Source organism: Esox lucius, chromosome 10 (genome assembly GCF_011004845.1).
Source record: "Esox lucius isolate fEsoLuc1 chromosome 10, fEsoLuc1.pri, whole genome shotgun sequence".
Taxonomy (NCBI): domain Eukaryota; kingdom Metazoa; phylum Chordata; class Actinopteri; order Esociformes; family Esocidae; genus Esox; species Esox lucius.
Genome location: NC_047578.1, coordinates 1,311,313 through 1,337,203, shown reverse-complemented (window position 1 = coordinate 1,337,203; position 25,891 = coordinate 1,311,313). Strand labels below are relative to the sequence as shown.

Sequence of the window (25,891 nt, the reverse complement as noted above, 5' to 3'; positions counted from 1 at the left end):
ATCATGATTACTGATAACACGCCCTCTGACCCATCCCGCCTCTTCCCTACCACCTGTAGGAGCAGCTTTTCATTTGGCTAAGCAGAAACAAGTGTGTGCTAAGTAATAATACTGTCCCCGGCTGACTCGCAGGAAAACAACTCCCTCAGTGTAATGCTGAAATGCCAGGGGATGTCATGTGTCATATGGAAACGCGATGCTAGAGGTAAGGAGGAGGAAGAGAGAGAGGGATGGAGAAGTGGAGGATAAATGGAAAGGAGGAAGAGAGAGCAGTGATATATGGAGAGAGGGAGGAGAGGGATGAAGAGAGGATGTGCAAAGGGATGAGAGGGATGAAGCACGGGAGACACAGCATATGTCAGCATACGCTGTTGAAATACTGAGCAAATGAGTTTTCTTACTTCAATATAGTGTTGATATTTGAGCGTAGCCAGCATCATTCAAAAGGCTCTCACAATTTATGATTAACAATGTCAGTGTTTAAATATGAGTTTTCCAACAAGCGTTTGCCATAAATGCATGCAAGCATTGTCAGCCGAACAAGTGACAGGACAGTGAAAGCTGAAGGTGCCAACCCCAGCCCTGTCCTGACATGCTGTGATTAATGCGTTCCACGAGGCGATATCATTTCAGCATGGCTTGCTGGATATGCAACACGCTATTGAGGTACTTCTCCTCACCCTTCTATTTTTTTTTTCTCGTTTTTTTTATCTTCCAAATGATTGATAGGTATCGTAAAAGTTAAAGGCTCAACTTTGAGGTCATGATGACTGATTCTCTGTCAGCAATTCTTTAATAGTGAGAGGCTGAGCGGAGAACTCATTTCTCTTAGGCCAGGAAAGGGAAGGGGGGATTGAGTGGGGAGGAACATTTGGAGGGGTGAGAGGATGGTGGGAGGAGGGGGGACATGATGAGGGGATGGGGAGGTGAGGGGGGAGAAAGAGGATAAGAGTCGTATAAGCAAAGGTTGGTCTGGGAAAAAGATACTTCAAACAAGCATTCACTTTCAATCCACCAAAATTATTGATTTCAATTTGCATAATGTAAGAGCTGTTATTAAACATGGGATGTGCTTTATTAGCCTGCTGGAAAACCAGTTTGGATTTTACTATAATTTTGGTATTATCGATGATTTAAGAGGTTCAAAGCTTGAATAGTTTCAATCCCAGCATTTGAATTAGCCTCTTATTTGCATCATTTTCTTTTCAGTCGAGGGACAGTACTTTAAAATGTTTCCATTTCTCATGTCTAGAAAAGACTCTTCTGCAGTTGTAGTGACATAAATAAACATGTACAGTGGGGAGAACAAGTATTTGATACACTGCCGATTTTGTAGGTTTTCCCACTTACAAAGCATGTAGAGGTCTGTAATTTTTATCATAGGTACACTTCAACTGTGAGTGACGGAATCTAAAATAATAATTGTGCCAACAGCCTTCTCACCAACCTGCTTGGCTATTGTCCTGTAGCCCATCCCATCCTTGTGCAGGTCTACAATTTATCCCTGATGTCCTTACACAGCTCTCTGGTCTTGGCCATTGTGGAGAGGTTGGAGTCTGTTTGATTGAATGTGTGGACTTTTATACAGGTAACGAGTTCAAACAGATGCAGTTAATACAGGTGGAGAACAGGAGGGCTTCTTAAAGAAAAACTAACAGGTCTGTGAGACCAGAATTCTTACTGGTTGGTAGGTGATCAAATACTTATGTCATGCAATAAAATGCAAATTAATTATTTAAAAATCATACAATGTGATTTTCTGGATTTTAGTTTTAGATTCCATCTCTCACAAATGAAGTGTACCTATGATAAAAATTACAGACCTCTACATGCTTTGTTAGTAGGAATACCTGCAAAATCTGCAGTGTATCAAATACTTGTTCTCCCCACTGTATGTATGTAAGCAGTGCCGGTTCTAACCTTTTGCAGCCCCTAAGCAAAATTTCATTTGGGCCCCCTCTCTCCTATTGGTCTGGGGCCCTAAGCGAATGCTTGTGTTACTTGTGCCTAGAGCCCTGTATGTGAGTTTGTGTGTGTGTGGAGGCTTTTAGTGGTAAACACGATGGGAACACACTCCAGTGTTAAATGTAGCATTTTTATAAAAGACAAACGCACATAAACACAGATCAGGACAAAAATTAAATGCATACTAGGGCCTGAGATTCTTTTCAGAACACACAAACACACACACACACACACACACACAGGCAATACATTACCATGCATCTGATTCACCAGGTCATCGGTTCAAATCCCATGAGTGGTATGTTGCAGTGTGTGCTATTCAGTTTCACACACGGTCTGTGATGAGTCTCAACCCCCTCCCCCCCCCCCTCCCCTCCTTCTCCAAGTATTTGGAGGAGAGACAACTGATTATGGTGATTGTCTGGGAAGAGCCTTTGACCAGATCAGGAAGCACATAATTAGGCCTGGATTTACAACTGACAGATTGAGTACATGGGGGAGTAGTGTACACAGAGAAAATGGAATATACATAGAAGAGGATGAGGACAGGGCAGGATGAGGACAGGGCAGGAGGAGGGCAGGATGAGGAAAAGGCAAGGTTGAGGACAGGATGAGGAAAGGGCAGGATGAGGACGGGGCAGGATGAGGACAGGGCAGGATGAGGCAGAATGAGAATGGATGGGAAAAAGGAGCGGGCAAAATGTGGATGAGGATAGGGCAGGATGTATTTAATTTAGCACAGCTGGGGACCAGATTCAGTGGACCAGCCTAAACCACAGCTGGGGACCAGACTCAGAAGACCAGCCTAAACCACAGCTGGAGACCAGACTCAAATCATATAAATAGAAATGACAAAGTAATTTACACATTGACATCAATATAGTATTTAGTGTAATCAGATGCAGGATTATAAGTAGGGCTTTCTTAGTAAACACACACATTTGCACACCCACACAAACAATAAGAAACAACCAATTCATGTTTTGCATGCATTCCTGTCAGTGAGCGCAGTGGTGATGCTAATCAAGCTGTAGTTAACTCAACACTAACCCCAGGTGGGTGTGGCACAGTCCTCATCCAATTAGTCTGTAATTACACACATCGTTAATGGTAATTAATAGATTTCCGTCAATGGATTCACATTATGCTTGTCTAAAAATTATCTCATGACACCCTCACTCATCCCTCTTTCATTTCTCTGTTATCACTTTCTCATCTTTCATCATTCTCACTTGTCTCTCTCTCATCTCTAATCACTCACGTCTCCCATCACTCTCTCTCATCTCTTATAACTCACGTCTCCCATCACTCTCTCTCATCTCTTATAACTCACGTCTCCCATCACTCTCTCTCATCTCTAATCACTCACGTCTCCCATCACTCTCTCTCATCTCTTATAACTCACGTCTCCCATCACTCTCTCTCATCTCTTATAACTCACGTCTCCCATCACTCTCTCTCATCTCTAATCACTCACGTCTCCCATCACTCTCTCTCATCTCTAATCACTCACGTCTCCCATCACTCTCTCTCATCTCTTATAACTCACGTCTCCCATCACTCTCTCTCATCTCTTATAACTCACGTCTCCCATCACTCTCTCTCATCTCTTATAACTCACGTCTCCCATCACTCTCTCTCATCTCTTATAACTCACGTCTCCCATCACTCTCTCTCATCTCTTATCACTCACGTCTCCCATCACACACTCTCATCTCTCTCGTCTGTCATCTCTCTCATCACTCTCTCATCTTTAAATTTCATCACTCTCTAATTAGTCTCTCTCCCCATCAGTAATGAAAACGCCCTTCTAAATAATTAGGAGTATTGTTGGGAGGATGACATGTCTCTTTGCTATAGATATCTGATGATTTTGTTTTAATGTGTTTTTTGGGGAGAAGAAAAAGTTTGCTTTGATCAACTGATTAGATTCCTAATGAACAGCTGTCCTGGCTGATCTCTGTCCCACTCATTCCTTTTCCTGATCTGTCACACTCTATGTCCTAGTCCAAATTTCTGTCCTATTCCTGATCTCTTTCTTTCCCACTCTATGTCCTGGTCCCGCTGTCTGTTCTATTCCTGATCTGTGTCCCAAGTCAATGCAAGTCAAGTCAGTTTTACAGTACATTTCATACCATGCTGGAGCTAGTCTAAGGTTTTCTGGCGGTTTGTTCCAACCCTGCAAAGCATAATGAATAAATTAATGATAATAAATGAATATTTGCTGCCTCACCAGCCTTTGTCCTTCCTCCGAGAACCGTAAGCAGACCAGACACTGATGGCCTGTTTTGTAAACCCTCAACATTTGTTTCTGTAGCATAAGGAGATTCACACTCTTGAAATGATTTATAAATAATTTATTTAATGCATATTAGCCAAGTAGTTTAGGTAATTAGGGTGACCTAGCAGTTTTGTGCGTCAGACTAATATCAAAAAGATTGATTTCCAGATCCAGCAAGACGCCATAAATGACAACTTTGATTGTTTAAATGACATTAACAAAAGATTCACCATAATGCTGTCAATTCCACCGTAAATTTGTTCCAGGATTAATCATATTACCTTGAAGGGTTTGTCCATTCAAAATGCTACATTACTGTAAACGATTTGGTGGAGGACCTCAAGCTAAATGTGAATATCACAAAATAAAAGGCAAATATTTAAACACCATAGCCAAAGGTGACAATTTGATGTCGTAACTTTTCGATTTCCTGGCAGACTTTACTGCCTCTGGACAGGCAATCTGATACTGTGGGCCAGTGCTCAATCCAGGTCTTTTCTCCCAGGAAGTACTTGTACAACAGTAGGTCATTCTCCCTCACTAGGTGCGTGTCTCTAGACTCTCCCATTATAATATACGTTTGACCGACTTTAAGACCCAGTGCCTCTCTACAGTAAGGCAGCCCCATGAAGACCACTTTCGTCCCCTTCATCACTTTCTCATCTTTACCTGCCTTGAGAACCTGGGCGATGCTCATCGTATAAGTGTCGGTCTGTGTTGTCAGATTCATGTCCACCACCGTAGCCTTGTAAACATAGTCTGTGGATAACTCGCGGACATTGTCCATGCATTCTTTCTCTGACACATCGTTCTTCTGCACACTGCATCTCTCTTCAGCACAGGTACACAATGAGTCTTCAAAACACACTGTGTTTAGGGTACCACCCCTCTGTGGGCGGTAGAACTTTACGCAGGGGGTCTTGTTCTGGAATTCACACACAGAGATGGCAGCAGGCTGGAGATCTCTCACATTCATCACTCTGTGGACCTTGAAGGATATTTTGTCTGCCACTTTGTGGGAAACTTTATCCAGATGTATGATGAGAGAACCTCTTTCAGACAGTACCCTGCCCATCTCAAACCTCTCTATACTGCACCCCCTCTCAATGGCCAACATTTTGAGATCATCTGTGTCTACGATGAAACCATTCAGCAAGCCAATGTCCAATATTAATATGGTTGCATCTCTTTCTTTGTGATACAACACATCAATGTTGAGCATGAAGGACTCCTCAGCGTCCTGGTGGCTTGGCCTGTCCATCTTGGTGAACGTAATAGAGAAATCAAGGTTTTCACAGTCACTTTCTTTCTTCTCTGGCAGGGCATAGTACCATCTTTCCACAATCACAGAGACCTCACCCTTTCCTGAAGCTGTTACTGTCATGCTCTTATCAAAATATCTGATCTGGTAGTTTCTGAACTGGTTCTCCTTGGTAATTTGCCAAGAGATGACTGATGGCCTTGCAACCACTTTGATCATGATTTCATTATCCTCCAAGTCGTCTTTTTTAACACTGATCAATGTATCAGCATGAGAATTGGGCACCTGGTCCCTGTACACTGCACTGCGTATATGTTCAGTCTGCGCGCCCCCATGTTTATCAGGCTTTAGGAGAATGAGGTTTGCCTCTCGGACCAGCACTCCCTCAGGCAGGACAAGGAAGTGTCTCTTCAACCCATAACTACTGTAATGGTCTTTTCTAGAAGCTTTGACCACAACAGAGACCTCGCCCAGTGTCATGGGAATTAGGACATATGGGACGACCAGGGTTGACATTGAAGCCACGTTCACTTCCTGCCTATAACTCCCTTTGCTGGCGGAGCTGCACACTGTGTCATCCACCATCAGATCCACCTGCACAGCAATGGACTCTTCACTGTAATTGTGGAGGATGGCTTTCACCACCAGCTGTTTGTTGCGGACAGCCGAATAGGGCAGCATGAGGTCAATGAAGAAAGTATCCTGAACGATAATCTCAAATGGTTCTGACACACAAATGCCCTGAGTTTGAGACAGACTGATGGCTGTTATCTGCCAGGTGGTGAGAGAATCCTTCAGGAAGATTGCTCTTTCAGAGGATGTGCTCCTGCAGTGCTTGTCATAAGCAGGGCATTTAGGGAGCATGATTTCCATCCAAAACCAACTCTCCAGGAAATTGCTGTGTGTATAAATGTCTTCCAAATCTATAAAGCCATCTTTGGCACGTTGGTCATTGCTGTCTGAGAGCAGTGGTGTGTCGTGTTGGAAGTCATGCCTTATGGAGGATGTCTGGTTCTGGAAGTCAGTGTTCTTATTGGCCCGTGTAGTAAAGACATTAAGGCTCCCTGGTTCTTCTGACATCACAGCTCTCCTTTGCCTGCCCTTATATGGACAGCTGGGGTCTGTTCTGATCTGAGTCCCAAAAGCCGCGTTGGTCTCAATTATCAGACCGGCATCATAGAACACGCTCAAGCTGTCTGCCCCTCCTCCTACTGTACAGCCTGTGTCAAGCTTCTCTATGGTGTCCCAGATCTTATTCTGTGTAAGACGGTGGTTGTTGTTGAGTGTATAGACTCCCTTATCTACAGCCACCAGTCCTACTTTAGCTCCTGGGTCTCCACTGAGAGTCAGACTGACAGAATTTCCAGGTCCATAAGACGCTTTAGGTCTGGTCATCCTCACTTTAAAAATGCTCCTGCAGGAGTCCTTGACGTGAACCCAGACAGAATCTGCCACCAAGTCAGCTGTTCCCACATGGTAATATGCAACAATACGTAATGATGGAAGCATTTCCTTGGTGATGAGAACAGTCAATAACACAAGGGAATGTCCCTGTGTCTTGACCCTGCCCACTTTCACCAACTGACCTCTGCTAAGGAGCAGGTATGTAAGTTCTTGGTTCTGTAACGGGAGAGATCCCATGGTAAAGTAGATCTTTATGGTGTCTCCTATTTTCACCTCATCAGATTCAACCCAGATATGGAGTAGGTTTTTGGTGGACGTCCTGTAGGCCAGAACCTTCATGCTGGCTTCTGCCTGTCCGGTAGGAGGTAGAGCCAGGTCCTTGGTCTTCACAGTGATAAGGAGCTCAGTAGCTGATGGCAATGTGTTGATTGTAACCTTGGCAATACCGTTTTCTCTGGTCACCCTTCTAACATTATTTGGAGACAGCTCAATCTCCACACCACTGGCTGGAGATTTGTCAGGATATACAACGTGCACAGAGACATCAAAATGCATACCAGGTTTAAAGAAATGTGGTGTTTTGGTGAAGAGTATGGTGTAAGGCGAAGTGACGATCTGGACGCCTCTGATCTCTGCGTCTACCATCTCACCCCCGCCTTCTGATAATACACTGATGGATACGTAGATGAACTGCTTGACCAGTCTTTTAATGTCTGTGAAAGTCTGTGTGATGTGGTCTTTATGCAGACGAGCCACTCCTTTACCTTCTCTGATTTCAACTTTTTGCAGAGAGCTGGGGATGCTCTTTTTCTCATTGAGAACTGTAATGACCCCAAACACCACGTATCCTGCTCCTATCACGTTAACACCGTGTCGATACTTTGCGGTGATAGAAACTGTCAAGTCTTTGTCCTCGATGTTATAAAAAGGTTTCGCTGGGGTTAGAATAACCTCAAAACTAGGCAGAACATACCCCTTCACCTCAAAGTCAGATGAAAAGGTCTTCTCAGGATTACTCTTGAATCTTGCGACCACATGCCATGTCCCGAAGTTGACCATCTCTGGTAGTTTGAATTCTTCTGAATTGACTCCTTGGTTTATGTAGATGCTTTTCTTATGGATGGGGATGTTATCAGGATTTGTGATCTCCACAATGATAGCTGTGGATAAAGTCTCAAGGCCAGGATTCATAGAGAACAATCTGTAGCTGACTGTGCTGGCCGGTGTGTAAATTGTCTTGTCTGTTTGGATGAAGATGTATCCACACTGAAAGGACACCAGCACAGTCTTCTCCAGGAGGCGGACAGGAAACCGGGCCTGCAGGACAACAAACTGTTTCTTCTCAGGGTCCTCCACAAGAAGCTCCTTTGCTGGAATGACAACCTGTGTCAGAGACTGGAAGTTGTTTGCTGCATCCAGAACCACTGATTTAATGGCCAGCAAATGTTCCTGGGTTGGGAACTTCTTCACCAAGATATCAACATTCAGGGGACCACCTGTGTGGTCCTGAGACTCCACAAATATATTTTCCGTGCAGCCCACACGCAGGAGGTTGGGAGCTGACAACACATAAAGTGCCTCTCCATCAACGAAGGAAGGTATCGAGATGGTGACAGCCAGACCTACCAGAGACAGTAAACTACAGGCCAACATCTCCACCACTGGTTCTGGGTTAGTGGTGGGATATTTTATCCTGTAGAGGGTTGGCTAGTTCTGGGTTAGTGGTGGGGCCTTTTATCCTGTTGAGGGTTGGCTGGTTCTGGGTTAGTGGTAGGATATTTTATCCTGTTGAGGGTTGGCTGGTTCTGGGTTAGTGGTGGGGCCTTCTATCCTGTTGAGGGGTTGGCTGGTTCTGGGTGAGTGCTAGGGCCTTTTATTCTGTAGAGGATTGGCTTCAGGGGTCATTCCCCCTGTGGACTGTTACCTTACTGGAGAACAGTTGTGAAACCAGCTGCCCTGATCAGAATGTGGCAATGTGAAGCAAAACAAACTGGGGAAAAAATGATTGCAGACAGACAGGCTGATAAGATACTAGAATTGTTATGTGAAACTCATATGATTTATATTAAACCACCATAAAAATAAAACCACATGTGTATTACAAAGACGGCCACCATAAAGGACAATAACGTTGGTATGGGCAATACTTTCATCACATTCTTAATTCCTACTGACTGGAAGCTAGTTTGATGTTGTATCGGCATTCAAACAGAGCAACTTGTTCTTCTCAAAGACAGGACAAACATACAAAGCCCAAATCTCCTTTTCCATGGTGGCCCGTTTTTATCTGCTGTAATCATTAACCAGTCCTGGACAAGGGCCATAACACAAAGACATTATTATTGTAATGTTCTAATGGTCAGCTTTAAACAAAACACAGTCCCACAACACAGTGACACAAAACAAAACAGTTGGACAACACTGTCGCACAACACTGTCCCACAACACTGTCCCACAACACTGTCCCACAACACAGTGCCACAAAACAACAAAGTTGGACAACACGTCTCATTGAAAAAAAAGCTAAATATTTAAAATGGGTTTTGAGGAAACATTTAAGAGGCGATATGGCGAAGGAGGTATGTGGCAAAATGTGGACTGAGATGACATTCAATTGTTTAGTCTTTTGTGCAGCCTTAACTCTTTGTAAGCCTGTACATCTTAGAAACCTTTAGAGCCTGGTTTGCCTGTCCTAATTGAGCCAGTTTATCTTTTCTCTTTCAGTTAGTAAGCTAATATTACGTTACATTTGTGATTACATTCATCAGTAATCAAAAATACAATCTAGTGTTTGGCCTTTTTTAACAGTCTTGTGCAAATTAAGAAATAAATATATATACTGCTCAAAATAATGAAGTGAACACGTAATCATCACAGTATAACACCAAGTCAGATTAACTTCAGGGATGTCAATCTGGCCAGTAAGGAAGCAGAAGCGATTGTGTCAATGTCACTTGTTTTGGAGCAAATGAAAGTGACAACAGGTGCACTGGAGAGGCAACAGCAAGACAGCAAAAAGGGGGTTCATGGCTGATTCTTGCAGCCCATTCAGGTTGCACAGGCAGTCCTGCTCCTCCAAGAAGGCACATCCATACGTGCTGTCTAAAGAAGTCTCCCAGTACAGTCTCAAGAGTATAAAAGGAGATAGCAGGCGTGCTGTTACACGAGGAGAGCTGGAAGGAGCCATGGAAGGACATCAACCCAGCAGCAGGACCTGTGTTTGTTCCTTTGTGCAAGGAGGAGTAGGAGGAGCCCTGGCAGAGCCCTACAAAATGACCTCTAGTGGGCTACTGGAATGCATGTTTCTGACCAAACCATCAGAAACAGACTCCATGAGGATGGTATGAGGGCCCAACATCCTCTGGTGTGACCACAGCCCAGCACCATCCAGCTTGATTGGTGCAGGACAATGCCCAGCCTCATGTGGCCAGAGTGTGTAGGCAGTTCCTGAATGACAAAGGCATTGACTGGACTTCATGTTCCCCAGACCTGAATCCAATTGAGAACCTCTGGGACATTATGTATCGGTGCATGCGACGCCACCAAGTAGCTCCACAGGCTGTCCAGTAGCTCACTGATGCCCTGATCCAGGTCTGGGGGGAGATCCTCCAGGACACCATCCGCCATCTCATCAGGAGCATGCCCAGACGTTGTTGGGAGTGCATACAGGCACGAGGGGGGAGTTTGAATCCAGCCCTCAATCGGCTGGTGATTTTGGTTTCCACTGAGCGTTGTTACTTCATTTTGTTCTCAACTAATTACAGTAACGTTCAGTAAAAATGTTGATCTTTAATATATTTAGTTCACTGAGACCCGATGTGAGCTAAATATAGTGCCATAATAATAATATATTTGCCACCTTATCCTATATCCTATATTATTACACATTTGTCACACTCAATGGTTTCTATTTATACACATATTATATATATGTATGCAGTAAATGTATCATTCTTTTTAAGTTGAATTTCCTATTTTTTTTTTACTTTCCAGGGAAAAACAAAAGCCTTCTGAGCATTTGGTTTAGCAATTGCATGCAGAGAGGAACTGTGGAAAAAGAATGAGGACTACAGCAAGCCATAATGTCACATGCATTGCTCTTCTAAAACTGATTCTGCACAGCTCACAAAAGCCTGTATATATCACTACCTCTCAATTCTGGGCTCCTATTTCTGGTCATTATAGAGATTCTACTGTCTGGGATTGGCAGAACAGTTGTGAAACTAGCTGCCCTGATAAAAATAGGGAAAGTCCACTGTGATGCAAAACACACAGCGCAAAATCAATTAGATAGGCAGACTGAAAAGATACGAGAACCGTTATGGGAAACCATTAATATAGTTTAATATAAATCATATTGCATGATTAACATTAAATCACAAAAACAATTAATTTGCCTACATCTGTCACAACAGCTGTTTTAGGCATGCATTATATATAATCTGAAACAACAATAATAATATATAATCTGAGAAGTTTTACAGCATACGCAATAATAGAGAAAACACTGAAATTGGCCTTAAAATACATTACTGTGCAAAATATATATTTATAACCGGGCAGTAAGTCTTTATTTGATTGTAAATAGTCGCAATTCATATGTTAAATACATACATGTGTATAAACTTTTGGAAAACATAAGAAACTGTAGTTATTATATTAATGTTTATTAGTATTTAAACATTATACACTCACGTAAAGGATTAGAACACTTGATACATTTCTCATTAATGCAATTATCTAATCAAACAATCACATGGTAGTTGCTTCAATGCATTTAGGGGTGTGGTCCTGGTCAAGACAATCTCCTGAACTCCAAACTGAATGCCAGAATGAGAAAGAAAGGTGATTTAAGCAATTTTGAGCGTGGCATGGTTGTTGGTGCCAGAGGGGCCGGTCTGAGTATTTCACAATCTGCTCAGTTACTGGGATTTTCTAGGGTTTACAAAGAATGGTGTGAAAAGGGAAAAATGCCTTGTTGATGCTCGAGGTCAGAGGAGAATGGGCCGACTGATTCAAGCTGATAGAAGAGCAACTTTGACTGAAATAACCACTCATTACAACCAAGGTATGCAGCAAAGCATTTGTGAAGCCACAACACAATTAAGGCAGTTCTGAAGGCAAAAGGGGGTCAAACACAGTATTAATATGGTGTTCCTAATAATCCTTTAGGTGAGTGTATTTGAGTTGAAGATACAAAATTATATAAATGATATACACCAGGGCACAATGTTCTGGTGGTGTTGGTCTCCATCATATCTTGATATTCTTTTCTTTAAAAAGTGGTAGGCAAGAAAGAGGCAAATCTCTAATACACAATAGCAGTTGATTTAAATTTGCAAGGACAGAGACATCACAGCAATAAAGTAACTGGTAAAAAATTTCTGAAGCAGTTGAAGATACATTCAATTCTTATACCAGAATGAGTGAAGGCAAGCATTTGCAAAGTAATCTTGTGAAAACAAACTTATGTTTCTTATCCCTTCCTATCCCATGTTCTGTCTTCCTCTATCCTGTCATAAAACACATTGTTCTGTCTTTTCCCCCACTTGGACAAATGGTTTACAACAACACCAACACCACATGTTCTTCCTCTCAGGGACAAGACCATACACTGTAAAACAAAACAAAAAACTGATAAGGAACCAGGCAAGCTTATTTCAGCTGGCAAGCAATTAGTTGTGATAAATATTGTTGCCCTGACTAGATTCAAACCCAGATCTTCTATGTTAGAGGCAGTGTCCTTAACCATGACACCACTGTGCTATACATTTGCCCAGTGTCAGTGTAGCATCTCCATATTAGATAATTTTTTCACACATTAACGTCACAAACAATGTGAACATTTCGCTAGACATCATTAAGCAATGTGTTAAACTGACTAACGTTTCTTATTAAGTTTACCACAAATGGCATCAATGAAATGTATGCCACTGGTCGTTTTAACGGCTTATTAGCCAGTAGTAGGCTTACAAGTACCTACTAACTTACATCTTGGAATAGTCATATGAGCAATTGCTAGTTCAAAGTTCAAAAGGTTTATTTGTCATTTGAAATAAGTTATGGCAATGAAATGCTTGGTTTTCTTATTCCCGACAGTACAGTTAAAAGTTAGAAAGTAACAGTTATTATAATTTAAAAAAAATATGATAACACAATCAATCAGTAATAACACTACACAAAAACACACAAATAATACCTATACAACCATAGTGCAATGTAAAAATGACAGGTGCGTATGATATAAAGTAACACGTGTGCATGGACTATGGATGGAAGGCAAGATGGGTTCCCGAGCTGTGCAGCCTTACAGCCTGTGTAAAGAAGCTGTCCTGTAGCCTGTTTGTTGGTAAACACTCCGTGGCCTAGGTGGCTGGGATCTGTAATGATTTGTTAGCTCCTCCTCCTACACCTCTCTGTGTAGAGATCTTGCAGGGATGGCAGGTCAGACCTTGTGATGCGCTCTGCTGTTTTAATCACTCTCTGAAGTGTTCTGCGGTCGAGGGCGGTGCAGCTGCCATACCAGGCGGTGACACAGCAGGTAAGGACACTCAATAGTGCATCTGTAGAAGTTGGTGAGTATCCTGGAATCCATGCCAAATCTCCTTAATCAGCGTAGGAAGAAGAGTCGTTTCCTGGCCTACTTCACCAAGATGTTGGAGTGATGAGACCAGGTCAAGTCATCACTGATGTTGACACCAAGGAACCAGATGTTGTGAACTCTCTCTACTGCAGACTTATTGATGTGTATGGGGGCGTGGTCTCCCCACCGCTGCTTCCTGTGATCAACAATCAGCTCCTTCGTTTTGCTGATATTGAGCTGGAGGCTGTTATCCTGAAACCACAAAGTCAGTGTTGGAGATGTGAGTTGCCAGGCAGGCGTGGGTGAAGAGAGAGTACAGGAGAGGGCTGAGCACACAGCCCTGGGGGTGAACCAGTACTGAGAGTCAGTGAGACTGAAGAAGAACTACACACTGCCAAGCTATTTCATGGCACAAAAAAAATGCTTTTCTTTCATTCATGAATGACATTGATACAATAACTATCAATACCGGTGACAATAACTGACTTTTTCGTCAAGCAAAACTTGAGAATCGTGGAAACTCATACGCTTTTACTGCCCAAGGGGATTTGATCTAGCCTATATTACCCCAATAAATCATGCACGGATGCGTGCTTCAAAAATCCACTAGAAATAATTGCAATATAACCATAAACAGTTTTATTTCAGGCTTACTATAACATCGCTCCAGAAGGTTGTATCCAGTGAAGTGTTTGTGTTACGAACCCTCCGGCTCAAGCAGTCCAGGGTGGATGGTACAGAGACCCATAACATAAAACTCATGCAAATTAGTGTATTGTAAAGGAAGAATGAGAACAAACGACACAGACAACCAAAGCTACCGTCAAACATAAAACGTTTATTGTAAACACAAGGTAAAGGGGTTAGGGAAAAGGGGCTGAGCTGGACCCAAGAAATGAAGTAATACAGTCCAAACACCCCTAAACTGAACTTGCCTGCCTCAAGAACTGCTTAGCTGACTACTAACCAATACAAAAATACAGTAGGTGGTCCGCTCAGTTCTAACTAGTGTTTTTAGACTAGGTTTTCCTACGGATTGTGTATGACCAAGGGCGACTTGCTAAAAAAAAAAACTGAACACACTGTTTAGTCCCTGTTCAACACACAGGTTGAACAGGGACTAAATAGCAAACTATTGACTAGACAACACCAAACAAAACCCCACAGCAATACATACATGAAACAGGACAAAGTGAGATGTGCTAAACTAAGTGATGTATGAATAAACAAAGTGTCTGTCTATCAAAAGGGTGTGTATCTCAAGAGTGTCTATGTCCATGTGAGGTAAAGCAAAAGAGTCTCTCTGGGAGAACCAACTGCCTGGGTTTTAAACCAGGGATGTGTGATGCGATTGGGTAATGGAAAAAGGAACAGGTGGTGCAATTAGGAGGGGTGTCCACTGATTGGTCCACCCCAGCAGTCAGGCAATGCACTCATGACTGCCAGGTGGGAAACACCAACGAGCACAATCAGGAACTTAAGGGACACCTGGGGAAACGGCAGAAAACACAAACGCACTTACAGGATACCTGCATGTGTAACAGTTTGTCTATCCGGAACAAATCATGTTTCTGTCTTCCTCTATCCTGTCCTTAAACACATGTGTTTTCAATGTGGCGAGATACGAACACAGGACCTATTGTTTGGAGGCCTGTGTCTCTAACCACTACGCTATATTAAAAAAGACAGACAGCAAAAACTGATTTATATTATAAAACAAAATTACATAATTAATCTATTGAAATATGGAAATTTACTTCAAATAATGTATATTCACAAAATTTCAAAGCAAGAACCAATTTTCTCACCCAAATTCTCCCTTTTGTTGCGGTCATCAATCGCTTTTAAAAATGTTAATTTTTCAAGTTAATTGTATTTATACATCAGTTATTACTAATGAGCCCTATTCCCTATATATAGAATACTAATGAACAGAGCCCTATTCCCTATATATAGAACACTACTAATGAACAGAGCCCTATTCCCTATATATAGAACACTACTAATGAACAGAGCCCTATTCCCTATATATAGAACACTACTAATGAACAGAGCCCTATTCCCTATATACACTCACCTAAAGGATTATTAGGAACACCTGTTCAATTTCTCATTAATGCAATTATCTAATCAACCAATCAGCAGTTGCTTCAATGCATTTAGGGGTGTGGTCCTGGTCAAGACAATCTCCTGAACTCCAAACTGAATGCCAGAATGGGAAAGAAAGGTGATTTAAGCAATTTTGAGCGTGGCATGGTTGTTGGTGCCAGACGGGCCGGTCTGAGTATTTCACAATCTTCTCAGTTACTTGGATTTTCATGCACAACCATTTCTAGGGTTTCCAAAGAATGGTGTGAAAAGGGAAAAACAACCAGTATGCGGCAGTCCTGTGGGCGAAAATGCCTTGTTGATGCTAGATCCTTTAGGTGAGTGTATGTATATATGTGAATTTGGGATTTTCATTAGTTGTCAGTTATAATCATCACAATTAAAAGAAATAAACATTTGAAATATATCAGTGTGTGTAATGAATTAATATAATATACAAGTTTCACTTTTTGAATGGAATTACTGAAATAAATCAACTTTTTGATGATATTCTAATTTTATGACCAGCACCTGTACATGTATGGCAGCTATTCCATTCCAGTGTCTGTTAAATTCCAACACAGGCATTACACCAAATATTGATTTCTGAACTCTTCCTAAGTTAAAACATTAGTATTTTGTTGTTGAAAAATGAATATGAATTTGTTTTCTTTGCATTATCTGAGGTCTGAAAATGCATCTTTTTTTGGTTATTTTGACCAGTTTTTGTTTCTACAAATAAATACTCTAAGTGACAATATTTTTATTTGGAATTTGGGAGTAATGTTGCCAGTAGTTTATAGAATAAAACAAAAAAGTTCATTATACTCAAACACATACTGTAATGAATGCGGTGGTATTGCGGGAGTAAGGAACCAGGTGCAGGTAGGGGTAGTTGGTGTTGAATCTTTAATTGATTAAAACAAACACAGAGAACAAACAAAACACAATGAAAGTAAATGGCTGACTTCAGCAGCAAAACGACTGTACAAACGGTTCTTAAAGACTTAAATTTAACGGCAACAACAATGATCCACAATGTGGGGAGCAGAGGGGAAACATTTAAACTCATACTAATGAGCAAACAGGGACTTGGTGTGAACGATGATTAAAGACATGTGACACAAAACAAGTCTGGGATGCGTTCCTAAGTGATGGGAACTGAGGGTGTATGGAACGATGGCGCTGCTGCTCACCGTACCATGACACATAGATAGGAATAGTAAAACCAGAGAAACTGATAATTTTGCAGTGGTCTCTTAATTGTTACCAGAGCTGTATAGTATCCTATTCCATGTAGATTACCGCTATGGACCAGTCCCTATTCCATGTAGATTACTGCTATGGACCAGTCCATTCCCTATATAAAGTACACTGCTAATAAACAGAGCACTGAGTCTCCAAACCATGTAAAACTCTGAATATTCTGGTGAAAGTAGATGCTTTTTATTTGGTATCAAAACAAATTTGAACCTGTCCAAACCTATTCAACTCAATATCATGAAAAAACATTCTCTGACACACACACACACACCTACCTTTTATGTTCTGAGTGTCTAGCTGTCAGTCCCAAGGGAAGGCCTTGAGATGAATAAACACATCAATCTGCCAACACTCAGCCAAACAGAGAAAATTGAAACAGGCCAAAATCAACTTTCCCTGACCAACATGGAGATTGTAAAACCAAGCGCTGGAATTGGCATAAAAGACCCATTAAACTTGTCTGTCTCTCAATATAAAGCCGATTTAACACATTTCTTTGTCAAAATGCAGAAGTGCACCAAGTTACAGCGCCATGTGGTAGATACGAATTATATATCGTAACACTGAGGCTGCAACTGATCTGCATGCTTTTATGTGCAATGTCATTATAATGAAAATATCAGGCAAATATTGTTTTGAGAAACTTTTTTCAGTGGAGGCTGAAAATCAAGTTTTGTGCAGATACCTTACTCAGGACTGATGAAGTAGTATTTTAGTTGTTTTCAACCACAGAAAAAAATCCTTCATGGGAAACATTTTTACATTTAAAGAATCCCGTGGGATGTCATCTCCTAAGTTAGCCTCAGCAAGGCCATTTTGTGTTGTAGCATTATGAACAACGATAACTAACCATTGTGTGTTTTAGCATTATAATCTATGCTAACTAGCTATTGTGTTTGTAGCATTATGAACTATTCTAACTAACCATTGTGTGTTGTAGCATTATAACTAGCTATTGTGTATTATTGTTTTAGTGACTATGCTAATTAACCAATATGTGATGTAGTGTTATTAGGACAGAGAAAATATACAGGTGATAGTGTCATTACTTAAAATATCATTGCATTTTGTTTAAAGTGTGTATGCAGTGGGGAGAATAAGTATTTGATACACTGCAGATTTTGCATGTTTTCCCACTTAGAAAGCATGTAGAAGTCTGTAATTTTTATCATAGGTACTCTTCAAGTGAAGGAATCTAAAACAAAAATCCAGAAAATCACATTGTATGATTTTTAAGTAATTAATTAGCATTTTATTGCATAACAAGTATTTGATACATCAGAAAAGCAGAACTTAATATTTGGTACAGAAACCTTTGTTTGCAACTTGTGGTGGAAATTCTTGAACTGATGTATACTTGGTCCTATACATGTATGGGTTACTAGTTAAAGGTACTGAGTCCCCATGTTTGGATAAGACAAGGAATGTGGTAGAGAGGGATCTGGTATTTGTTTAGGGGGGGCATCCTTGACCGGCACCAGCGGATTAGAAGGTTACTCGTAAATCTGTATAACCCATTAGTGTCTATCGGTTGTTTGTCCAGACGCTATGAGTCCTCCTCAAGAGTTGAGAAGGTTACCCATGTGGGGGGACAGCCCGCCTTTTGGGTAAAACCTGACGCAAGACAGATGGGCAACAACTTCCCACACCCCTTTTTGTATGTGATATATACTGTTGAATGTTCATGTACTAATTCAGAGACTTATGTTTGTAAGCGTTTGACGCGTCTTTCTTATTAGCAAATTATATTAAAATGGTTAATTTGTGCCTAGAGAATTTTGTCTCTGTTTCTTACTCCTTTAAGAGTGTCGATCGACGGAAATACCATCACAAATTACAGAGGTCATACGTTTCCTGTAGTTCTTGACCAGGTTTGCACACACTGCAGCAGGGATTTCGGCCCATTCCTCCATACAGACCTTCTCCAGATCCTTCAGGTTTCGGGGCTGTCGCTGGGCAATACGGACTTTCAGCTCCCTCCAAAGATTTTCCATTGGGTTCAGGTCTGGAGACTGGCTAGGCCACTCCAGGACCTTGAGATGCTTCTTACGGAGCCACTCCTTAGATGGCCTGGGTGTGTGTTTCGGGTCGTTGTCATGCTGGAAGACCCAGCCACGACCCATCTTCAATGCTCTTACTGAGGGAAGGAGGTTGTTGGCAAAGATCTCGCGATACATTGCCCCATCCATCCTCCCCTGCAGTCATCCTGTCCCCTTTGCAGAAAAGCATCCCCAAAGAATGATGTTTCCACCTCCATGCTTCACGGTTGGGATAGTGTTCTTGGGGTTGTAATCATCCTTCTTTTTCTTCCTAACACGGCGAGTGGAGTATAGACCAAAAAGATACATTTTTGTCTCATCAGACCACATGACCTTCTCCCATTCCTCCTCTGGATCATCCAGATGGTCATTTGCAAACTTCAGATGGGGCTGTACATGCGCTGGCTTGAGCAGGGGGACCTTGCGTGCACTGCAGGATTTTAATCCATGACGCGTAGTGTGTTACTAATGGTTTTCGTTGAGACTGTGGTCCCAGCTCTCTTCAGGTCATTGACCAGGTCCTGCTGTGTAGTTCTGGGCTGATCCCTTACCTTCCTCATGATCATTGATGCCCCACAAGGTGAGATCTTGCATGGAGCCCCAGACCGAGGGAGATTGACCGTCATCTTGAACTTCTTCCATTCTCTAATAATTGCGCCAACAGTTGTTGCCTTCTGACCAAGCTGCTTGCCTATTGTCCTGTATCCCATCCCAGCCTTGTGCAGGTCTACAATTTTATCCCTGATGTTCTTACACAGCTCTCTACTCTTGGCCATTGTGGAGAGGTTGGAGTCTGTTTGATTGAATGTGTGGACAGGTGTCTTTTATACAGGCAACGAGTTCAAACAGGTGCAGTTAATACAAGTAATGAGTGGAGAACAGGAGGGCTTCTTAAAGAAAAACTAACAAGTCTGTGAGAGACTGAATTCTTACTGGTTGGTAGGTGATCAAATACTTATGTCATGCAATAAAATGCTAATTAATTATTTAAAAATCATACAATGTGATTTTCTGGATTTTTGTTTTAGTTGAAGAGTACCTATGATAAAAATTACAGACCTCTACATACTTTGTAAGTAGGAAAACCTGCAAAATCGGCAGTGTATAAAATACTTGTTCTCCCCACTCTATGTGTGTGTGTATGATTAGTAGCCAGCCAAGCCTTCTCCAGAGTAAGTTGTAAGAGGAACAACTCTATTTTGACACAGCAATACTTATGCCTTCCTCGTAAACAGAACCATATTCCCATTATAGTGAACTAGTAGAAGTAGGACACTTTTAAGGGAGCAGTCTGGTGTAATTTGAGACGCTGGCAAAGAAGACCATAATACTAACTATCTATTTTACACACAATGCCTACTGCCCTGGGAAACATACACTCACAAACAAGGGTGGGTAGTAACGCCTTACAAGTAATGCAAATGAGTAAAAGAGTAACGTTTCAGAGGAACACGTATTTTTCTAGTTACTTTCTGGGGGCTGCACTCTTTACTCTTACTTTTTTCTTTTATAAAATCGTACTCTTAACTCTGTTACATTTCATCTACTCTTTCCTAACAATTTTGTCTTCAGTCGTTTGTCCAAAAATATTGAGTTTTTTCGTTTCGTGATTTGATTTGAGTTTGTGTGTTCCCTCCCGCTCCTTTAAATCTGCGTCGGAGTGCGAGCCACAGACGTAGCTAATTAAATGACAGACACCGACATGGAAAGTTGTCAATTGGAGGACGCTGGCTAGGGAAATTCCAATCCCTGGCCACAGTTGCATTTAAATTTGCAATAGGCAACACAGTCATCATGAAATATTGTCTTTTTATTCCCATAGACGCAATTGTCTATGCTTTCAAAAACTCATCATAGCTCCGCAAGCACAGAGATAAGTTTAACGAACCGGCTCGCGCTACTTATTATTATAGCTTTTTTTTTTTATTCAACTTTTTTGTCATTGAACAAGTACAGTATAACGACATGTAATATATCCTAATGATAATGTAATATTCTAGCTAAACTACAATATATAATAACACTACAACTTGTTAGTATATTTGTATATAGTGGTTCATTGGGCTTGACTTGCATTTTATTATTTAGTAATGCACTTTAGTTAGCAGCAACAAAACCAGTCTAGTTAGCTAGATTTTAGTAGAAAGTAATTGCTGCTAACCAGGTGGCTTAGTTACACTTTTTTTTACCAGTAACATGTATGATGCCCTTCATTTGAAAAGAATCTTATTTGCAACATATATTAATCGATAGAAATACAGTATTATTTACTTTTGCAATTTATTTCATTTTTCTATTCTGTATTGCTATGGGCTCTGGAAAACAAATGCCTATTCAAACATTAAAAATGCAGTTTGCGTTTGTACAGTCTTAAAAAATGTACTCCATCATACTCTACTGTACTAGAGTATGGAAAATAGGGAGTGAGGAATGGAGAGAAATATAATGAGACTGCTTAAGACAAGGATAGAGGATGAAAGAGAAAGGGGGTTGGAGACACCGAGTGGGAGGGAAGGAGAGACAGAGGGGGAGAGGGGGAGGGAGGGAGAGGTAGAGGTGGAGTGGGGGGGAGGAGAGACAGAGGATGACAGGGGGAGTGCAGAGTGAGAAAATGACAAAGACAACATCAGTCAAAATCTCAAGTATGTTGGCAAAGCTCTGCTCCAGAACTTAAATGGCACCCTAATTCTTCATATGGTCCTTGTAGATTAGGTCCATAAAGTCCTGATTCCTAATGTTCTGATACATTAGGTCAATAAGATTCTGGTCCATAAGGTCCTGGTTCCTAAGGTTCTGATCCATAAGGTCATTGCCCATAAGGTTCTGGTTCATAAGGTTCTGGTCCATAAGGTCCTGGTTCCTAAGGTTCAGATCCATTAGGTCAATAAGGTTCTGGTCCATTAGTTCCTTGTCCATAATGCCCTGATCCATAAGGTCCTGATCCATACATTTCTGGACCATAAGGTCCTTCTCCATAAGGTTCTGATCCATATGGTACTGGTCCATAAGATCCTGATCCATAAGGTTCTGGTCCATAAGGTTCTGGTCCATAAGGTTCTGGTCATTAAGCTCCATTACGATCTGATCCAAAGTGGAGCACCATGAAGACCATTTGGAAAATTGACCTGCACATGAGAAATTAGCTTCTATTTATTCAAGTGCTGAAGTCCATCAGTTAATCACCTTCTAATACAGAGGATGAGTGCTCACCCAGTGGGGAATTACAAGAACTGGGGCTTCTCTTAAGTCAGCCATGGAAGTGGTCCCTCAAGGTTATGGCCAGACAGCTGGGCACAACATAATTACTCAGAAAGAAATAGCTAAGCGTGTGTGTTTGTGTGTGTTTAAGGTCTAACTTTACTCATTTGGACCAAATGTCCCAATGAGTATAGTAAAACCAGAAGAAATTGGACTCATGTGGACCTTTTGCCGGTCTCCATGAGGCAAAAGTCAATTTCCGGGTCAGGGTTTAGGGTCAAATTTACAATTTTAGAGTTAGAATTGGGTTTCTTTAAGGTCCAGGCGTTGTTGATTAAGTTTAGGGTTAAAGTTAGGCATTACATCTAGGTAAAGTTTAGACATAAATGTTACTTTATTGAGGTTAAGGTTAGATTAGGATTAGGTTAAGTTTAGGGTAAGGTTTAGGGTTAAGATTAGGGCAAGGGAGCATACTATTTCATTTTCTGGTCCCCATGAGGATAGCCACTTGTAACTGCTAACTAGGAATGTCACCCAATTGACATGACGTTTTTCAGCCGTTTGGGTAAACACTTATCAAGAGCAACTTACAGAAGGGGGGGAATATATTTTCATACTTTCTTGTACTGACACAATTGCACCCAATCTTTTTGAAAATGTATTCTTAAGTGCTCTATAAATGAGGCATGGCACATTGTGGGACCATACTTCATAACATAATACTTAGAATTGTAAAGAAAAAGAAACAATAAACTGTTTGGATGACATCTGATTGGATGAACAGGTTAATCTTGATATAATGTTTTGTATATTTCTGTTGTATTCGTTGGCTTTAAAGGAAAATAAAATACTTGTTTTTCTGTCCATTAAAATAAATAAACATGGTCATAACATTGAACTTTTCTTTGCTCTATATGTGTGTTTGGGATAGTGCACTGTGGTCATAGTCATGACGTCGGGACAGTCCCCTGTGGTCATCGTCATGACGTCGGTACAGTGCCCTGTGGTCATGGTCATGACGTCGGTACAGTGCCATGTGGTCATCGTCATGACGTCGGGACAGTCCCCTGTGGTCATCGTCATGACGTCGGGACAGTGCCCTGTGGTCATCGTCATGATAGTGCCCTGTGGTCATGGTCATGACGTCGGTACAGTGCCCTGTGGTCATCGTCATGATGTCGGGACAGTGCCCTGTGGTCATCGTCATGATAGTGCCCTGTGGTCATGGTCATGACGTCGGTACAGTGCCCTGTGGTCATCGTCATGACGTCGGTACAGTGCCCTGTGGTCATGGTCATGACGTCAGGACATGACATAAGTAGCACGTTAGAATACATGAATTTCACTCGAGGGATCGGATGGGATGACTCTGATGTTACAGCTACCAATACAGTTGTTGAAGTTCAGAAGTACTAAAATGTTTAATTTAAGCTGACAAGGATTGCTGAGTATTTGTATATTTTGAATCAAACTGAGTTAGATTTAATTAATTTGTGTTCGTTTTCATGTTTCCAACTGTTGTGCAGCTGCCATTAAATCTACAGCACCAGACCTATTTTCCTCTGTGAGTGATGAGAGCACTGCTGAGGGAGGGATGAATGTCAGCAGAGTGTACAAAGTTCTGATCCGGCACTCCATGTCAGTCTGGGAAACCAGTATGATTCACATGACAACATTTATCAGTTCGTCACTGACATGGTGCAAAAACGAAAAACCTGGAAATGTGAATTCAGCGTTTCATTTTTGGGAAACGCGGATTTTAGTTGCCTATTGCTAATATCAAGGTACTTTGACATCAACCCCTGGGTTGGAATATCATTGGTGTGTCTTATGTTTAACAGAGGTCCTGGTGCTGTTATAGTCCTGCCTGTGTTTGTCCCACCTTCAAAATTATTCTGAAAAGTCTGGGATTTACAACTAGGACTTACAATTGGCTCATCCTGCCGCTTTCCTGTGTGGGGATCCGCCTCCATGGCCATCCTGTTTCTTTCCTGTGTGGGGATCCGCCTCCATGGCCATCCTGTTTCTTTGCTATGTGAGAATCCACCTCCATGACCATCCTGTTTCTTTCCTATGTGAGTTTGTTTTTTCCATTCCCTCAACAGCTCTTCAGTGTTTAATGTACTTGTTGCTGAGTTTCCCATAACAGCATACCAGTGCCGTCATCCAACCTTGTTGCCACACTTCTTGAAAGTAAACAACTGTAAATTGATTTTACAAGCTAAGACAGCAAGCTAAGAGAGCAAGAAACAGACATTCTTTTTCTTAGCCATAGGACGCTAGCAAGCTACATCTGACAGAAAAACGCATCTGAATACAGTCTTAGTCTTGCATGTCTTTTAGTTCCTAATCTTTTGAGAATGTTTTTTTAGGAGACGCCTGAAGCCTGAGCAGGCACGTGCACAAGTAAGGCTCAACCTGTGCAGAGCACATGCCCATTTGCTGTATAGGGCCCTTTCCAGGTGATGTGCCTGTCCCCCTTGGTGCGTGGCGGACACCGATGGGCATGCTCTGTCCGTCTTATTTACGCGCGTCTCTCACTCACTCCAACACATCGTCCGTCCGTGTGAACCGACAACTCCGCCAACCTTTTCAGATTCAGCACATGCCGCTCAAAAGGTCTGTACACGGTACGGAGCCTGAGAGTCATAGAAGATTAAATGAAAACAGCAGTGTATGAGGTTGAGGAAACCTAGCGAGAAAAAGCTACAGTTGTGAACTTTCTGTGGTGGGGTTGTCACAGGTGTATAGCTCAAACATGGCTGACAGAGTTGTTTGAACGTTTCCACAGAGATTCCTCATTGACTCTTTTCAGAAGGGGTCTTCAAGAAAGCCATTTGAGCTAGATGGAATTCGCCACTGAGGAAAATGTTATAACTACAAACGTCTTTTTACACCTTTAGCACATATAAGGGAAGAGGTCCAGCAACCATAAGATCAGGCTGTTTCCCAGACATGCTCTCTATATGATCATCAGTGGACTCCATCTCCATCATATATCCTCCTCTGACCTCCTCTCTCCATTCAGGCCATGGCCTGACCCTCTTATCGTTGGGCCATTCACAGACTAGGCCTCAGTTGGCTGATCTGTCATGATATAAATATACTATAGTTTGCATGTTTGTTTGCTGTAAAAAATATTCTGTAAAAAGCACTATGGAAGTTCCATAAACTATCCCATGGAAATATTGGATGGGAGGCGTTGACGGCTTGTCCAGATAACAGAATGCAGAGAGTGGAAGGAGGATTATTAAGATCTGAGATAAGCTTTTATTAACTTTTAATCTTCACCATGTCACTTTAATGGAAAAACTTTACAGAGAGAGTGAGAGAAAGAGGGAGGTGGAGAGAAAAAGAGAGAGTGAAAAATAGTGGTACAAGAAGTATAGAAAAGAGAGAGGTAAGAGTGTAAACTTAAAAATACTCTATACATTTTTACATTATAGTAATTTTGCAAACCCTCTTATCCAGAGCGACTTACAGTAATTGCAAACATTTTAAAAGAGCTAGCACATAGTAGTAAGTATATTCTAATCAATTAATTTGTTATCGGCAAAGTTCAGTGAAAGAAGACCATACAAACAATAAACAAAACATTTACAAGACAGCAGAGGTGATGGCAGTGAAACTATTTTAGGTACTCCATGAAAACATCGTTCAGTTTTTTTTAAGGTAGACTGAGACTTCCTTCAAAGGAATCTGGATCCATTGTTGAGGTGCCAGGAGAGAAAGATTCTGACTGCATGAATTGGGAACTGCCCTGAAGGGATGGGAAACCAAGAGCTCAGAGGTGGCTGAACAAAGAGCCC

The 25,891-nt window shown here is 41.6% G+C and overlaps 1 protein-coding gene across 1 annotated transcript; it reads right to left on the bottom strand.

Annotated features, from left to right (window-relative positions):
* Positions 1-3,702: 3,702 nt before the first annotated feature.
* LOC105026552 (complement C3-like) lies at positions 3,703-8,781 on the bottom strand. The gene has a single exon (XM_034294623.1). It carries the CDS (start codon positions 8,562-8,564, stop codon positions 4,626-4,628), a length of 3,939 nt encoding a protein of 1,312 aa, XP_034150514.1. The 5' UTR covers positions 8,565-8,781; the 3' UTR covers positions 3,703-4,625.
* Between the last annotated feature and the right edge of the window lie 17,110 nt (positions 8,782-25,891).

Coding starts and splice junctions, on each gene's coding strand:
- LOC105026552 (XM_034294623.1), bottom strand. CDS start 8,564: ATGTTGGCCTGTAGTTTACTGTCTCTGGTAGGTCTGGCTGTCACCATC.